This window comes from Drosophila suzukii, chromosome 3, assembly GCF_043229965.1.
Source record: "Drosophila suzukii chromosome 3, CBGP_Dsuzu_IsoJpt1.0, whole genome shotgun sequence".
Taxonomy (NCBI): Eukaryota; Metazoa; Arthropoda; class Insecta; order Diptera; family Drosophilidae; genus Drosophila; species Drosophila suzukii.
The window spans coordinates 12284442-12297890 of record NC_092082.1 but is presented as its reverse complement, the minus strand read 5'-3'; the positions used below and the strand labels follow the sequence as shown (position 1 = coordinate 12297890).

The 13449-nt window shown below is 42.7% G+C and overlaps 1 protein-coding gene across 3 annotated transcripts in view; it reads right to left on the bottom strand.

Annotated features, from left to right (window-relative positions):
• Con (leucine rich repeat protein connectin) overlaps positions 1-13449 on the bottom strand; it is a 151478-nt gene that overhangs the window by 18992 nt on the left and 119037 nt on the right. For all 3 annotated transcript variants that reach the window (XM_070995977.1, XM_070995979.1, XM_070995978.1), the window contains 2 exons: positions 9282-9355; positions 1395-2452 (listed from right to left, as the gene is read on the bottom strand). In XM_070995977.1, the coding sequence (XP_070852078.1) occupies positions 1395-2417 (1023 nt within the window). In that variant the 5' untranslated portion in view covers positions 2418-2452; positions 9282-9355. The remainder of the gene's footprint in view (positions 1-1394; positions 2453-9281; positions 9356-13449) is intronic.

Here is a 13449-nt window from a genome sequence, read left to right as displayed (position 1 = left end):
CACGGACACCTAACGAAGTCGCTTTCGCTTAGAAAGGGAATTTTTTGGGAGCAGGCAAATCCCGGAATCTGGAATCCGGATCTCGAAACAAAGCGCAACGTGGGCGATAACAAGCCCAATCATTATGGGTATGACAATGCGGCAAAGGATCTGGATCCGAGACGAGCCAAGCCAAGCCAAGCCGAGCCGAACAGGACCCCACTTGAGCGGCTGCTCTCCAGTGGCCCAGTGTCCTTTGCTAAAGTCCTGTCCTAGTGGCCTGACACATATGCGAGTCGTCTGAGTGTGACATGATATGCGAGCACTTTGTAAAATGGGAAAAACTAAGGAGGAGCAGCAGGAAGGAACAATGTTGGCCCAGGATATGGATATTCAGGATTTACGCTCATACGGCTGCCTGGCATAACTTCGCTTCCGTGAGTGTTAGGCGACATTTTTCTATTTACCCACACACACGCTGGCCATTTTTATGGCCACCAGGACACAGAAGGGTCCTGGTGCCCGTATCAGATGGCCGAGGAAAGGGAGCGCCATAAATCCATTATTCCCATGATTTGTTATTCAATATTTTGTAAGTAGATTAACTTGCGGCTCACATTTGTTTGCCCCAGAGCGCCGAAAGGCGACTGTCCAGTGGGTAAATGTGCGAATTAAGCCAGACAGAGCCAGGACGAAGGACCCTGTCCACACGAAAAACGTTGAAAACATAATTTAGGAATCTATTTATCATATTTGCACCCCCAATGGGCAACGGGTCCAGCGATGCTGAGTGACCACTTAAATCACCACAAGAATAGACATTCGAATTGAATTTATGACACCAGCAAAAAGTTGTCTGCATGTCCTTGTGTCCCTGCCCCAAGGATGTGCCATTTATGGTGGCCTGCCCTCGTCCCTTCTGTTTCTTATGGCCACTCGGCAATTTATGGCCTCTTAAGTCAGCTCCTCCAAGTTGACCAAGTGGCCCAGGCAGACAAATCTTTTTAATCCACTTGCATTAGAGTTGATTGAGAAGTTTCGGTGCTCGCAGATTGCATTGCTATATAGAGGTGCCATAAATAAGAGCACTCAAGCAACTATTCCGAATGCTATAAATGCGCACTTGAAAAACCCAATCAATCTTGAAATTAATGTTTTATCTTAAATGGCTTTTTGGTTGGGGAAATTACAGAAAAGATTCAGTTACCTAGGGTCATTTATGAGGACACCTATGATTGCTTTTCCGAAGTTACCTAAAGTTCTTTGATGTTTATTGATTTCAACTTTCTGATATTTTCTGTAATGTATCTTATAAATTTAGAAGTTACTTACAGCTCTGATGTTTATTGATTCAAACTTTCTGATGTATTCTATAATATATCTTATATATCTTCTTAAATTTAAGATGAACTCACCTCAATACGATTGTCATCCAGTTCCAGTTCACTCAGACTCCACAATTCCGCAAAGACAGTATCCCCGATAAAGTTCAGGTTGTTGCGGGTCAATTTCAGCACATTCAAATTACCCAATCCCCGGAAAATCTCGCTGGTCAGCACATTTATCTGGTTGTTGGCCAAGTTAAGGGAGGTCAGCCGGGCCATATCGGCAAAAAGACCCTCGTGAAGAGTGCTTATGTTATTGTTATTCAGATGAAGCCTTTCGCAAAGCGGGAGATTACGGAAAGCATAGCGATCCATTTCGAAGATCTGGTTGTGCTCCAAGTTCAAGTCCCTCAACCTTATGTGATTGGCAAAGGCATCCTGATCCAAGGCCATGATGTGGTTGTTATTCAGTATGATCTTCTCAAGGAAGGGCAGATTGGCGAAGGCATAGCTCTTGACAATCTCCACCTGCGAGTACTCAATGACAATGCTGCTCAGGTTCTTCAGGGGTTCAATGATCATGGTGGGTATATAATCCAATCGAGCATTGTTTTGAATCACAAACTTGAGCTCCCTCAATCGCTTCTGCTGGTAGAATCGCGTCCAGGTGGTGTCGTTCTGATGCAATCCCTCCGAGAAAACCCAGCATTCAGCCTTTTGCACTGGTACATGGTTCTCATCTGGGGTACAGTAGCACATCAGCTTCATGTCCCGCCGTCTTGTGCAGAATCCAGTGCTGTCCATGGGTCCACTATAGCCAGTGCTGCCAGAGTTCACGGCACTACTGCTGGTGAAGACATAGCCGCCGGAGGAGGAGCCCGCTGTGGAGGAGGAGCCACCATAGTTATAGGCATTGTTGCTGGAGGAGGAGGATGAGGAGGAGGACAGGGAGCCGCTGCTGCTGCCACGCCCCCTGTTGCGACGGTCCTCCTTGGCGCGTCCTTCGGTGGGCGCCACCAGGCACCCTCCAATTAGCAGGAACGACAGGAGCAGGATGCAGATGGCGCTGTCCGCCGAAGCCGCCATTTTATGGCGCTGATGATGCGGCAACATGGCGAGCTTATTCCTATCGCTCGGCAGAGCGGATTCTGCAAAATACGGAACAAAACAGAATGACGTGGTCAATAAAATTGGTTTATCTTATTCAGCACTTAAAGAAACTCAGGGAAATTAAATGTATCATAACAAATAATGAAGATATAGGTAAAGAATTCCTTAAAATAAAATGATTCAAAACAAGTTTGTACTTATTCGAACTGTAAGATTAATCATATGTTTGTAATTAACAATATAATATTTTACAAACTTGTTTACAAAATAGGAGGATAAATTCTCCATATAGAAAGTCACATATACATTTTGTTGAACCCCTAAGATGATATTAAATACAAATCATAATATTAAAATGTTGTTGCGACCTTTGCTGTATTTCATTATATTCCTTCAGCAACCCATTGATCCGATATTTATCCTAACTTAAGTACAAGTCTTTCTTAGAGTGTACCAATCGTAAAAGAGAGGCCCGGTTGGAAATGACTCAAAGAAAAAATTCGATTTTCATGGTCTTGATTTTCCGTTTCAAAATATCCCGAAATATTCCCGTTCCCAACGAATGGATTTGATTTTATGTGGACCTGTCATAAACTCCGCCCAATTTGAGGTGCCGAAAAATTGAAACTGGAATCAAAGTTGATAACCATCCCATTCAAGTTTATTTGCCCACTCGTTGGCTTTATTGTTCCCGGGGCTGGTGGAAAGTGCTCCATAAAAATGGTAATTAATGTTGTTAACTTTCTCACTTTTGCTCATATTTCATTTGGCCCAATTCACGAGATTCCGCGGTGGATTTATCCCGAACCCCACCACTTTATTGCCCCTTTTTGGCCCCCTGGAAATTGAATTGGCCCGTTGCGAAGCCTCCTGCTGGCTTCATTTGACGCTCGGTTGCTTTGTCACTTGGCTTTTTCCCTGGCCATGGCCCTTGGGTTTTCCATTTTACCCCCATAAACAAATTTATCGAGCTCATAAATAACTGCAACACTGTCGCTGATTGTTCGCTCAACGGCAACGGCTTCACTTTTTGCTGGCCTCCCCTTAATTTTGCATTTCAAGTGTCATTGGCCAAAGTGCTCTCTAATTATGCTCGTATTTTTTAATAAATTAATAAGTCACACTGGCACTGGGCATATTTCGGATTTTGGGCTGGCTTTTTGGCTCCTGACTGCCGGCTTGACTGGCATAATGAAGTGTAAATAAGTTATTGTCAGTTGTCAAGTGAGTTATCGTCGCTATCGACAGTCAGCCCAGTGATTTGCATAAAATATTGTCGCAATAACAGAGAGTAAGAGGGTTGGTAAACCGGGGGGATTAGACGGATGGAAAGCCGAAAGTCACTTGAGTTATTGACTCGGGCATGCTTCATTACATTGATTTCGATTATAAATTTTAAATAAAACGATGATAAGTGCTGCGTGGCATGATGCGATGCTTATGCCGGCTTAGCTGGCTCTTTCCCTCACCCATCACCATCACCATCTCAATCTCAATCTCCATCCCATCTCCATCTCATCGTTCTGGCCAAAGTTCAGGGCTCAAGGAGCATTAGAAGTGGCTCACACCGCAGGATTAAGTACTCAAAATATACATGAAAACTTTGGCGCAGCCAGACGAAGGCAGCTGAAGATGACTTGATGGCTTCAATTTAAATATCAAAGCAAAGTCGAAACTAAAATGTCCTCAAAAACACATACAACACACTTGAGGAGAGCAAACCACAGGATATATATATATGGTTGAATATATGTGACGATGTCTGGGGAGATATTTCACATATTCTGGGAATTTTTAAGTGTGTCGTGAAGCAGCAAATCAAAAAATACACTGCACATGTGCGTAATTAGATTTTTACACAAGAGGAGGAAAATTCTACCAAGCTTTTTTACAGAGAAAGAAAAACAAGGAATCCGTTTTACACTATCAAAGTCGCAAAATGCTTTAAAGGATTTTTTATAATTTGCCAATATACAAAGTATATCTTTAATCGACATCTGCTATAAAACTTTCCCATATAGCTATAGTATAAACCCACATTTTTTCTGTTCACACATGCACCAGCTCGCTGACAGCCAATTACTCAAAAGGCCTGAATGGAGGCCAAATGGGAAAACTGGGGCGTGGCGTGGGAAAAAAGCTGAAAGAGAGCGTTACAAGCAAATGAAAAATCAATTTGTTGATTATGCATAAATCATAAGATTTATGCAACTCCTCACTCAGCATTCATGAGTCATTTATCAAACGAGCAAACTTCTCCTTTCTGCCTTCATGTCAGAAACACAAAAACAGAGAGCGACGAAGCGAATCGCAAATCGAAGTGGTAATGGGGGCAAAAAAGCATCAGTGGAGTGTAAAAACAGGCGAGATGTTTCATTCATCCTGAGATGAACTAAATATTAAATATGTATAACACACAGTCTAGACCGAGTAGCTTTCAAATCTTTGAATATACACGCAGATAGAGCATCTTGGCACAAGATTAAATGCAAGCTGCGTACAAATTGATCTCCCTGGCTTAAGTTCTTCATCTCGGAGAGTAAGCAAACACCAGGAACGGCAAACCTTGACGACAAACAATTACCAAGAAAATTATTCCCCCAGGGAAAATGGGAGCAACAGCAGCAGCAGCAGCAGCAACTAGCAACACTACACAGGCAAAACAGCAGCAACTATAATATTGTTGGCAGCAGAAACAGCAGGGATAATGGGTCTGCAGCAAACTCATCGCTAAATTAAAGACAGAAACTTTAACGGGGACAATCAGGACACCAGCAGCAACATCAAGGAGCAACCTGGGCAGCAGCAGCAGCAGCAATAACAAGGAGTTGGGCCAATGTTGCTGTTGCAGGAGCAACATCAGCTAAATTGACAACGGCAACCATTAGCAGCAACGTGATCAAAATGCGGGGCAGCAGCAATATTTGACATCCCAGTAACAGCAGCAACATATACTGTTTCGGTAACAGTAGCAACATAGAGCAGAAAAAGTAACATGAACAACAGCAACATCAATGAAAGTAAGAGCAACAAAGAACACCATAACAACCAGCAACATTGGCAGTATGTGGAACTTGAACAAGAGCAACATCTTCAATAAAAGCAACAGTGCAACATTAATTGCTCAGGTAACATTAGACCAACTTAAGCTCAGTTGTTAAGATAACAGCCGCAACATGAAACGCGGCAGCAGCAACTAATGCCATTAGCACACCGGAGCAACAACATTAAAACTTTCAAGCATTACAAGTAACCTCAGCAACAGTAATAGTTGCTGGAAAATCAGCAACATCAACTTAAAGGAGAGCCCGGGCAGCAACTGCAATAATAACATGACCAGCAACATTCAGGACAACAGCAACAGGAGCAACAGCAACAATGGCCTGCCAGGATACGGGTTCTCAGTAATGTTTCGTTGGGGGAAAATTGCAACAAGAAGCAATTTGTCTTGTTGTTTATAATTTCGATTAAACTTTCGAAGCGAGAAACGCATATGTTTGTGTGTATGTTGCTGCTCGGGGAAACTCGGCTCGGTTTGCTGGTGTGCGTGCAAACAATGGGCTGTGCCAAAAGGGGGAAGGGGCGAGTCCTTTCGCCGGGGGGAAAAGGCGTGTGAAAGTGTGACAGAAGTGTCGACAAAGAGCGAGGCAGCAGCAACAGCAGCAACAACAGCAACACCAGCAACCGCAGCAACAACAATGATGACGGCGACCCAGTGGGAAATTGGAGCAAAGCCGCAGCTAAGCTGACAGCCACGCAAGCAATTTCCCAGGGAGCCAGATAATATTTTCCAGCAATGGAAATTCTTAGCTTTAAAAAGAAACTCGCCTCGTTATGGCCTTGTTTGCCGTATCGGTAAACTTAAGACAAACACATAGATACACCCCCACACAGAGAGAAAAACCCCCCGTCTGTCTGAGGTTGATCAAGACAAAAGCCCAGAGTCGGTACTCTGCTATGTGGAAATTGTTTTCAATTTTCGTTATTTGACAAATGGTGACACTTCCGCTGTGGCAGCCAGGACACCAGCATCATCACCAGCCGGGCCAGGACTTTAACAATATGTACATATACCCCAGGCCCCCCTTTTCAGCCTTCCGGCCCTCGGCCCACGCCTGTGTGTCATGAGGTTTTGTCAACAATAAGTTTTTATGCCGGAAGACTCGTAGTTGTTTATGGCAGTCCCCCATCAGATGCAGCATCCTCGGGCTCAGCCGCATCATCATCATCATCATCAGCAGCCCCACAGCGGGTTTGTGTGCACGGCGGAAAAAGGGATATCTTATTGGGTTATATATAGACATTTCAATTTGGGAACCTTACTTTTAGATGATTTATTCATGATAAGTCTGCTGATTATTATTGTAGGCACAATGTTTCGATTAACATAAGCTTGTATTCCAGAGACATACAAAAATATCAGCCTAAATTCATCGTTCGTTTCAAATATTTTTAAACCAACGAAATTTCGAAATACATTTTATATACGTGATAATAGCGTTATTCCACTGCCTTCCTTTAAAAAAAATTAGGACTTCCTAAATATATCATTACTTGAAATGTGTATGTTTTCATTTAATATACCAATTCTCATTTTTCCTGGAGATAGCCAGGTCTTTTTTTAAATAAATCCAGAAAGTTAGTGGAAATGTTAAGGCCTTAGGGTATTATGACATTGATCATTCTCGAATACCTTACAGGATTTTTTTTAAGGTCAAATCAACCTAAGCAATTATGTTTCATATTAATATTTGAAATAATATTATGTTTTTTCTTTATGTTCCCATGATTTCTTTCAAAATAAATTTAGTAAGTAGTTTAAAATAAATTAAGTGTCCTAAGACCATACGGAAACATTTTCTAAATAATACGCCCTGCAAATTTAATTGGATATTGCACCCAACAACTTTAGCTTTTAAATCCACTCATTTTCCTTCCGTGTAATATTTGCGGTAAATGGTAAATATACGTGCGAGTCCTGTTCTGTTCCTATATCATGTGAATATAACTTTAAGCTGTGACATGAACGCAGCTCGGACGTGCTTGACTTTGACTGACTGGTTCTGACTGACTGACTGGCGAGGTGGGAATGGAGTGGAGTCGACTGGCCAGGAATGGAGCCACTAAGGGTTAGTCGCTTTCCATTTAGCTGAGCTGCAAATAAAGCGACAGCTACAAAAACTTGGTCAGTTGGACAAACTGCAGTTCCTGTCTTTGGTTTTGGTTTAGGTTTAGGTCGGCTGTCTTCTATCTTCTATCTTTTTTCATCCAAGTTCCCTGACCTGTGAACTTTCCCCACCCCCTTTTTGTGTCTGACAAATGACGCAAGGGCAAAGCGGCAGACGAAACACAGCCATCAATCAGTTGGCCAAGTTATGACGTCCGCACGTTTTATTCGCATTTTTATTAAGGCGCACAAATATCCGGATTTGTCCTTGGCTCGCGTCACTTGTCAGCGCCAGTTGGAGTCTGTTTCGATCAAATCTGGGGGTTTTTTTGGGTGGTGGATAAGGGGCGCCTCCTAGCCCCATATATATTTATTGTCAGCCATGTCACACTTCATAAATATTTCATAAATTGCTTCGCATTTATTTTGACAGTAGCGCCAAAGTTTCGACTGCCATTTGTTAACCCTTTCAGCTGCCGCTGTTGCTATATCACATTTTTTTTGTTTCTTGGCCCGGTTATTGTTATTTCTGTTATCATGCGAGGCAGTCAATGCCAGCTGTCACACATATTGTCCTTGGGAGGAGGCACCTCTTAACACCCCCTAACTCCCCCAACCACTTTCCACTTTCCCCAATCCTTATTGCCAAAAAGTATTCATGCAGCAGGACTCATTCTCGCACTTTTGACTACTTTCAACTTGGTCTCCGTTTTCTTGGTCGTTTTTTAGCTTTTAGCATACCTGTCAGCTAAATAAAATGGAAACTAGTTGCCAGAGCAAACTTTCGCCTTCGCCTCTCTGTTGACACATATTTCTGGGCAAGAGGCGAAAGGCAAAAGGCAAAATGCAGAAAGCAAAAAGCTTGGCTATATGCATATGCCTGCCACGCCCCCTGCGGCATTCAGACAGACAACGCCCCACTGCACTTGAGCTGCCTGCCACATTACTTTGGCCGTCAGTCCCCGATTTTTTTGGTGGCCTCTTTTCGGGCTTTACTTTAAGTTGTTCTCACCCCCCTCCCAACTGGCACCCCTCGAAGGATCCCAGGACTTTGGAGAGTCCTGGCAACTGCTTAACGCCCAAATTGGCAGCACCTGGCCAAAAGTGTTGGCTGACTGTCCTGGCAGATAAGTAGTCGTCCTGGGCTTTCCCCGTCGCTTTTCCTTTTCTTTTCTTTCCCTTATTTTTCCTAACAGCATTTTTTTCGGGCTGTGTGTTTTGACTTTCAACGAGGAGCGAAATTATTTTCGCTGTTGCAAGTTTGTTGCAACTTTTCCCTGACGCAAAGTGAAAATTTGTCATGCTCGTTGAGCTTCCCTCAACCCCCCTCCCCCAATCCTGATTATATAATAAATTCCCTCAGTTAGGCAAAAATGCTCCACAAAGACAAACACAAACATAAATACAGACTTAGCACAGACAGACTCGTCTGAGGAAACTTTTAACTCACTTGCCAAATATTTTAGCAATTTTTGAATAAAACATTTTCAAGATTCCAGCCAGCTGACAACCCCCTTTTATAGCCCTGCCCATGCACACAATATCCCCTTTTTATCCACCTGTTTTCAGTGCTTTTAAAGCGTGTTTCATAGGGGTCTCAACTTAATTAGTTTGGATTCCTGGCGTTGGAGAGAGTTAGTATCCCCTGCATATGTACCGAATATGTATATATATTTCAGGTCCTGAGCAGGCCTTCTTACCTTTCGATTGAGTGCTGGAAAAGAACAAGTCACGTACACCAGTAGTCCTCGATCTGCTGACTAATGCAATGTCTCTGCAAATATATAGAGAGTGGGAAAACGAATTAGTTTGATATTACTTATTATATTGTCATGTTTCGGTCTCGTTACAGACATGTTTTTCAGCCACAAAATTATAGCTCTGCTGGAATTGCTATATACTTTATTCATAAGCCCCTGGGAGGGCCTCCAATGCTAATGGAAATTACGTATTAAATAAATAGCAGCGAGAATATTATATGAATCGGGAAATAAGCACTGTAATCTAGTCGCAATTGAAAATAATATAGGGATTTTGAAGGTACTCTAACATTTTCTTACATAACTAAATTTATAAGGAGTAATTGTATTTTCCCCTTCTAAAACATATTTATTTGGATATTATAAATCTTAGGTCTGGTATAAGGAATTCTTATACAGAGGCTCTATATCTACATAATCATTTATCAGGATACTCCAGTTCTGTAGTATATTTAACTATATAGTATGTATTTAGTATTAGAAAATGTTTTTTTGTATTTTTCGACTTCTTATATAGTACAAATATATTTTTAGAAAATGGTTTTCTGTATTGCATGTTCCTAAAATTAGCTCTATCAAAGGGCTCTACTGACTCCGCCTTTTCAGCGTTATCCATATATAGTTTTTATGGCCCTTGCAATGCTTGCTTTTTATACAACTTTATAGGCTTCAAAGATCAAAGGCTTGGCCCGGGCAAATCTAATTGCGTTAATTTTCCAGTAATTGTGGTCCGACTAAGTTCACTTCCAGCCAGGACATGCGATAACGTAAACAGCAGAAAAAGTCCTGGGACAAAGGGAAAACTATTAACACGAAGGGGACACCATGGGTGGGTTCCTTGGGGGTGGTGCGCACATGTGTGTGCGGAATGCGTGGTTGGTTGAGGGGTCAGGGGTCAGGGGTCAGAGGCTCACAGGTCGTGGGCGTGGATGGCGCGTTATTCAAATAGTTTCGGCCGCCCGGCGCTGCGGAGACGATAACGACGATGACGACAGCCCAAGGCAATTCCCCATCGTGGGCGGCGCCACGCCCACATGTGTGTATGAAAATGGAAATTAAATAATTGCATTGGCTACGCCTAAAGAAGAACTTGCCCCCTCAATTTTCCCGCTTTTCCCCAGTGCCCCGTGTTTACTGCAATCATAATCGCCTCCCCCAAACGTTCGTTGACCATTTGTGGTTTTTCATCGTCATTTTCCCTCATTTTTTACTCATTGCCGTTAATTATGCCCGCATTTCTGGTTCGCCATACACTTTTTTGTGTTATTTGAATATTTAATAAGATTTATGCCATTCATGCCGCTGATGCCTTCTGATGATTAAGCATTGAATAATTGCTGACGGAGGCGGAATCCACCAAAAAAAAGGCGGCGGGGGAAGTGCTTTTGTGGCAAACCGAACAATTGTCTGGGGCTCCTAAGTTCGAGGGCGGCGGAGGGCAGGGGGCGTGGCATATCGGGGCATCTAAATTTGATTGTCGGTGGAATGTCAAACAAGTTCATACGGCGGCTGCCAGTGGCAACCGACCAACCAACTGAAACCCCAGAAAGCAGTTGTTCAAATGGCGGGAAAAATCAGGAAAATGCCAAGCCAAGCCCCCGGGGAGTGGGAAAAACATATGGAAAATTGGATCCAATGACATTGATTGTTCAATTGGAGGGTTTTTCGGGGGTGAGCTTTTCAGGTGAGCAAGGTGCCCAAACATGTTTAGGCGGTAATGCGATACAGGAACATAAAAAGCGATCCAATTTGTTTAGATCGTTAAGGGTCCTCGGGGGTTTTTGCGTACGTATTGCCAAAGTTTTCGTATTTGTTTCTATTACAGTTTTACTCTAAACTGTACAGTTGAACTTAGCTCTCAAAGAATATTAAATGGTGAATCATAAATTCACAGTGGTAAACTAATTTGTTTGTTAAGCTTGTAAAATGAAGTAACTTTTCACTGTAATTTAAATAAAACCCTTTTTCAGAAAGCTTGAACAAGAACATTCTACTGATTTGATTAAAATCAATTTACCAAATCGTTGCTTCACTTAAACTCCCAGTTCTTTATACACCCCCATGCCATGTGAACAATTTGCATGTGGATAATCTTGGTGAGTCGCTTTCTGAAATTGCTGCAGCGTTTCCATTTCATGTGTGAGGCAATAAAAATTGAATATAATTACGCACAATTTCCAGTTGAAGTTTATGGCAGAGACATGCCAGAAGGATGCGGGGGTTTTCCTGGGGGGATGGATGGAAGGAGGGCAGGCGAATCACATTCGCAGGACGCAGGACACGACGTGACTTTTGACAGCGGAGGGGCTGAGATGCCGAGATGTTGAGGTCCTGGCAGCTCGCTTGCCTGGGACTTTATGAGCCGCCGCTTCGCCAAGACAAACATAAACACTTGTGCTTCAAAAGGCGCTGGGGTCAGGGGTCATAGGGGCGTGGCAGGACTGCAGCTGATTTCATAAAGTGTAACAAGCCAAAGCTTTGAGCTCAACTGCTGCGACAAATAAGCGACAGCGGAGCCGCAAGCTCCTCGCAGGAGAAAAGTTTGCGAGCGCCAAAGGATATCTCAGAGTGTGTGTATGTGTGTGTTGTGGCAGCCTCCACGCACACACACACACACACACGAAGGACACGAAGGAGACACCGCTGTGAGTGCCTGCGAGTTAAATATTTGCCTCGCTTGTTTACATCCCAGACCCCAAAAGCAAAGTTGCCACACGACTCCCGGTCCTGGGGCCCCTCCCCTGGAGCCCCTACTTCTGGGGCACCTCCTCCTTGAAGTCCTCGAGTCCTCATTTGCCCTTGGCAAGTTGTTATTTCTTAATATTGAGAGCTGCGGATGATAGGCGGCATGATAGGGAGCGGCAAGTGGAAAAAACAGCAGTTGCTGGAGGGCGCCAGGCATTTTCCCATCCAAAAACATCAATTGTTGGGTTTTCAATACACCAAGAGAAAAAAGGTTTAGTCATAAGCATTATAGGTGATTTTTTAAAAGATATATTGGTTTTATATTTTTATAAACATTTTTTGATGAATGATGACTTTGCAACACAACATTTTAATCGTCCAAATATTTATTTGGCTTTAAACGCACTTTGTGTAATATCAAATATCGAAAAATAGCGAAATCATAACGATAACAAAAGTATCATTATTTTTTGCTTACAAATAATGATATTAGCTCCAAAATAATGAATAGTTTTAACAAAAATATAAAGGGAATTTAAAATGAATGATTATTGCTGATTTGAAAAGGTTATCTTAATAGTAACCAAATTGAATACTGCCTTTTTTTCCAACTATTGTATGTGAGACATTTTTTTAATCCAGTTGAATTATTATTTTTTTGATCCCTTCTTTTTTACAGTCTTAAATCATTCAGGTAATGTTTTCTTCGGTGCACCTTGAATATTATTTCTTGTAGAAAATTAAAAAAAATCTTCACCTTATACGGAACCCCCTCCTTATAGCACCGCCAACACCCCTGAACAAAAAACAACACCCACTCCTGCTAATGTAATTGGGTAATAAAGCTGCTTGGCCGAGTGTTGAGCAGCACCTGTCCCATTACCGTTAGCGTTACCGTTACCAACTATATAAGCATTAGTGACAAAAATTAATTAGGCCGACACAACAGCGAAAGCGTTGGCAACAGGACGAATAACACATACATTTCGGCCACGTTTTGAGGCTCGTTCGACGTGGCCATGGCCATGCTAAATGGTCATAATCAACTTCCGTTATGTCCGCACCCACTGCCACGCCCCCACCTCACCACCGCCCACCGCCCACATCGGCAACGAAATGTGCTCATTTACAACAAATAAACAGGGATATAAAAACCATGAAACTGATTTTTCACGCCATTTTCATTTACATTTTTGCGGTTATATTTTTTGGGCCATTCTCGGCTGTTTGCTCTGCCCCGACGCCGGCAGCGCTGCAACTGCGCAGCCAACGCATGTGTAATTAAAATATAATAATTTCCCCGAATACCGCAACAAGCAAATAAACAAACAAAAGAGCGAGGCCCAGTGAAAGCAAGAGCACAAGGCAGCGAAAGCGAAAACAAAAGAAAGCAGAGCGAGCACACAAAAAACACAAAAAATGG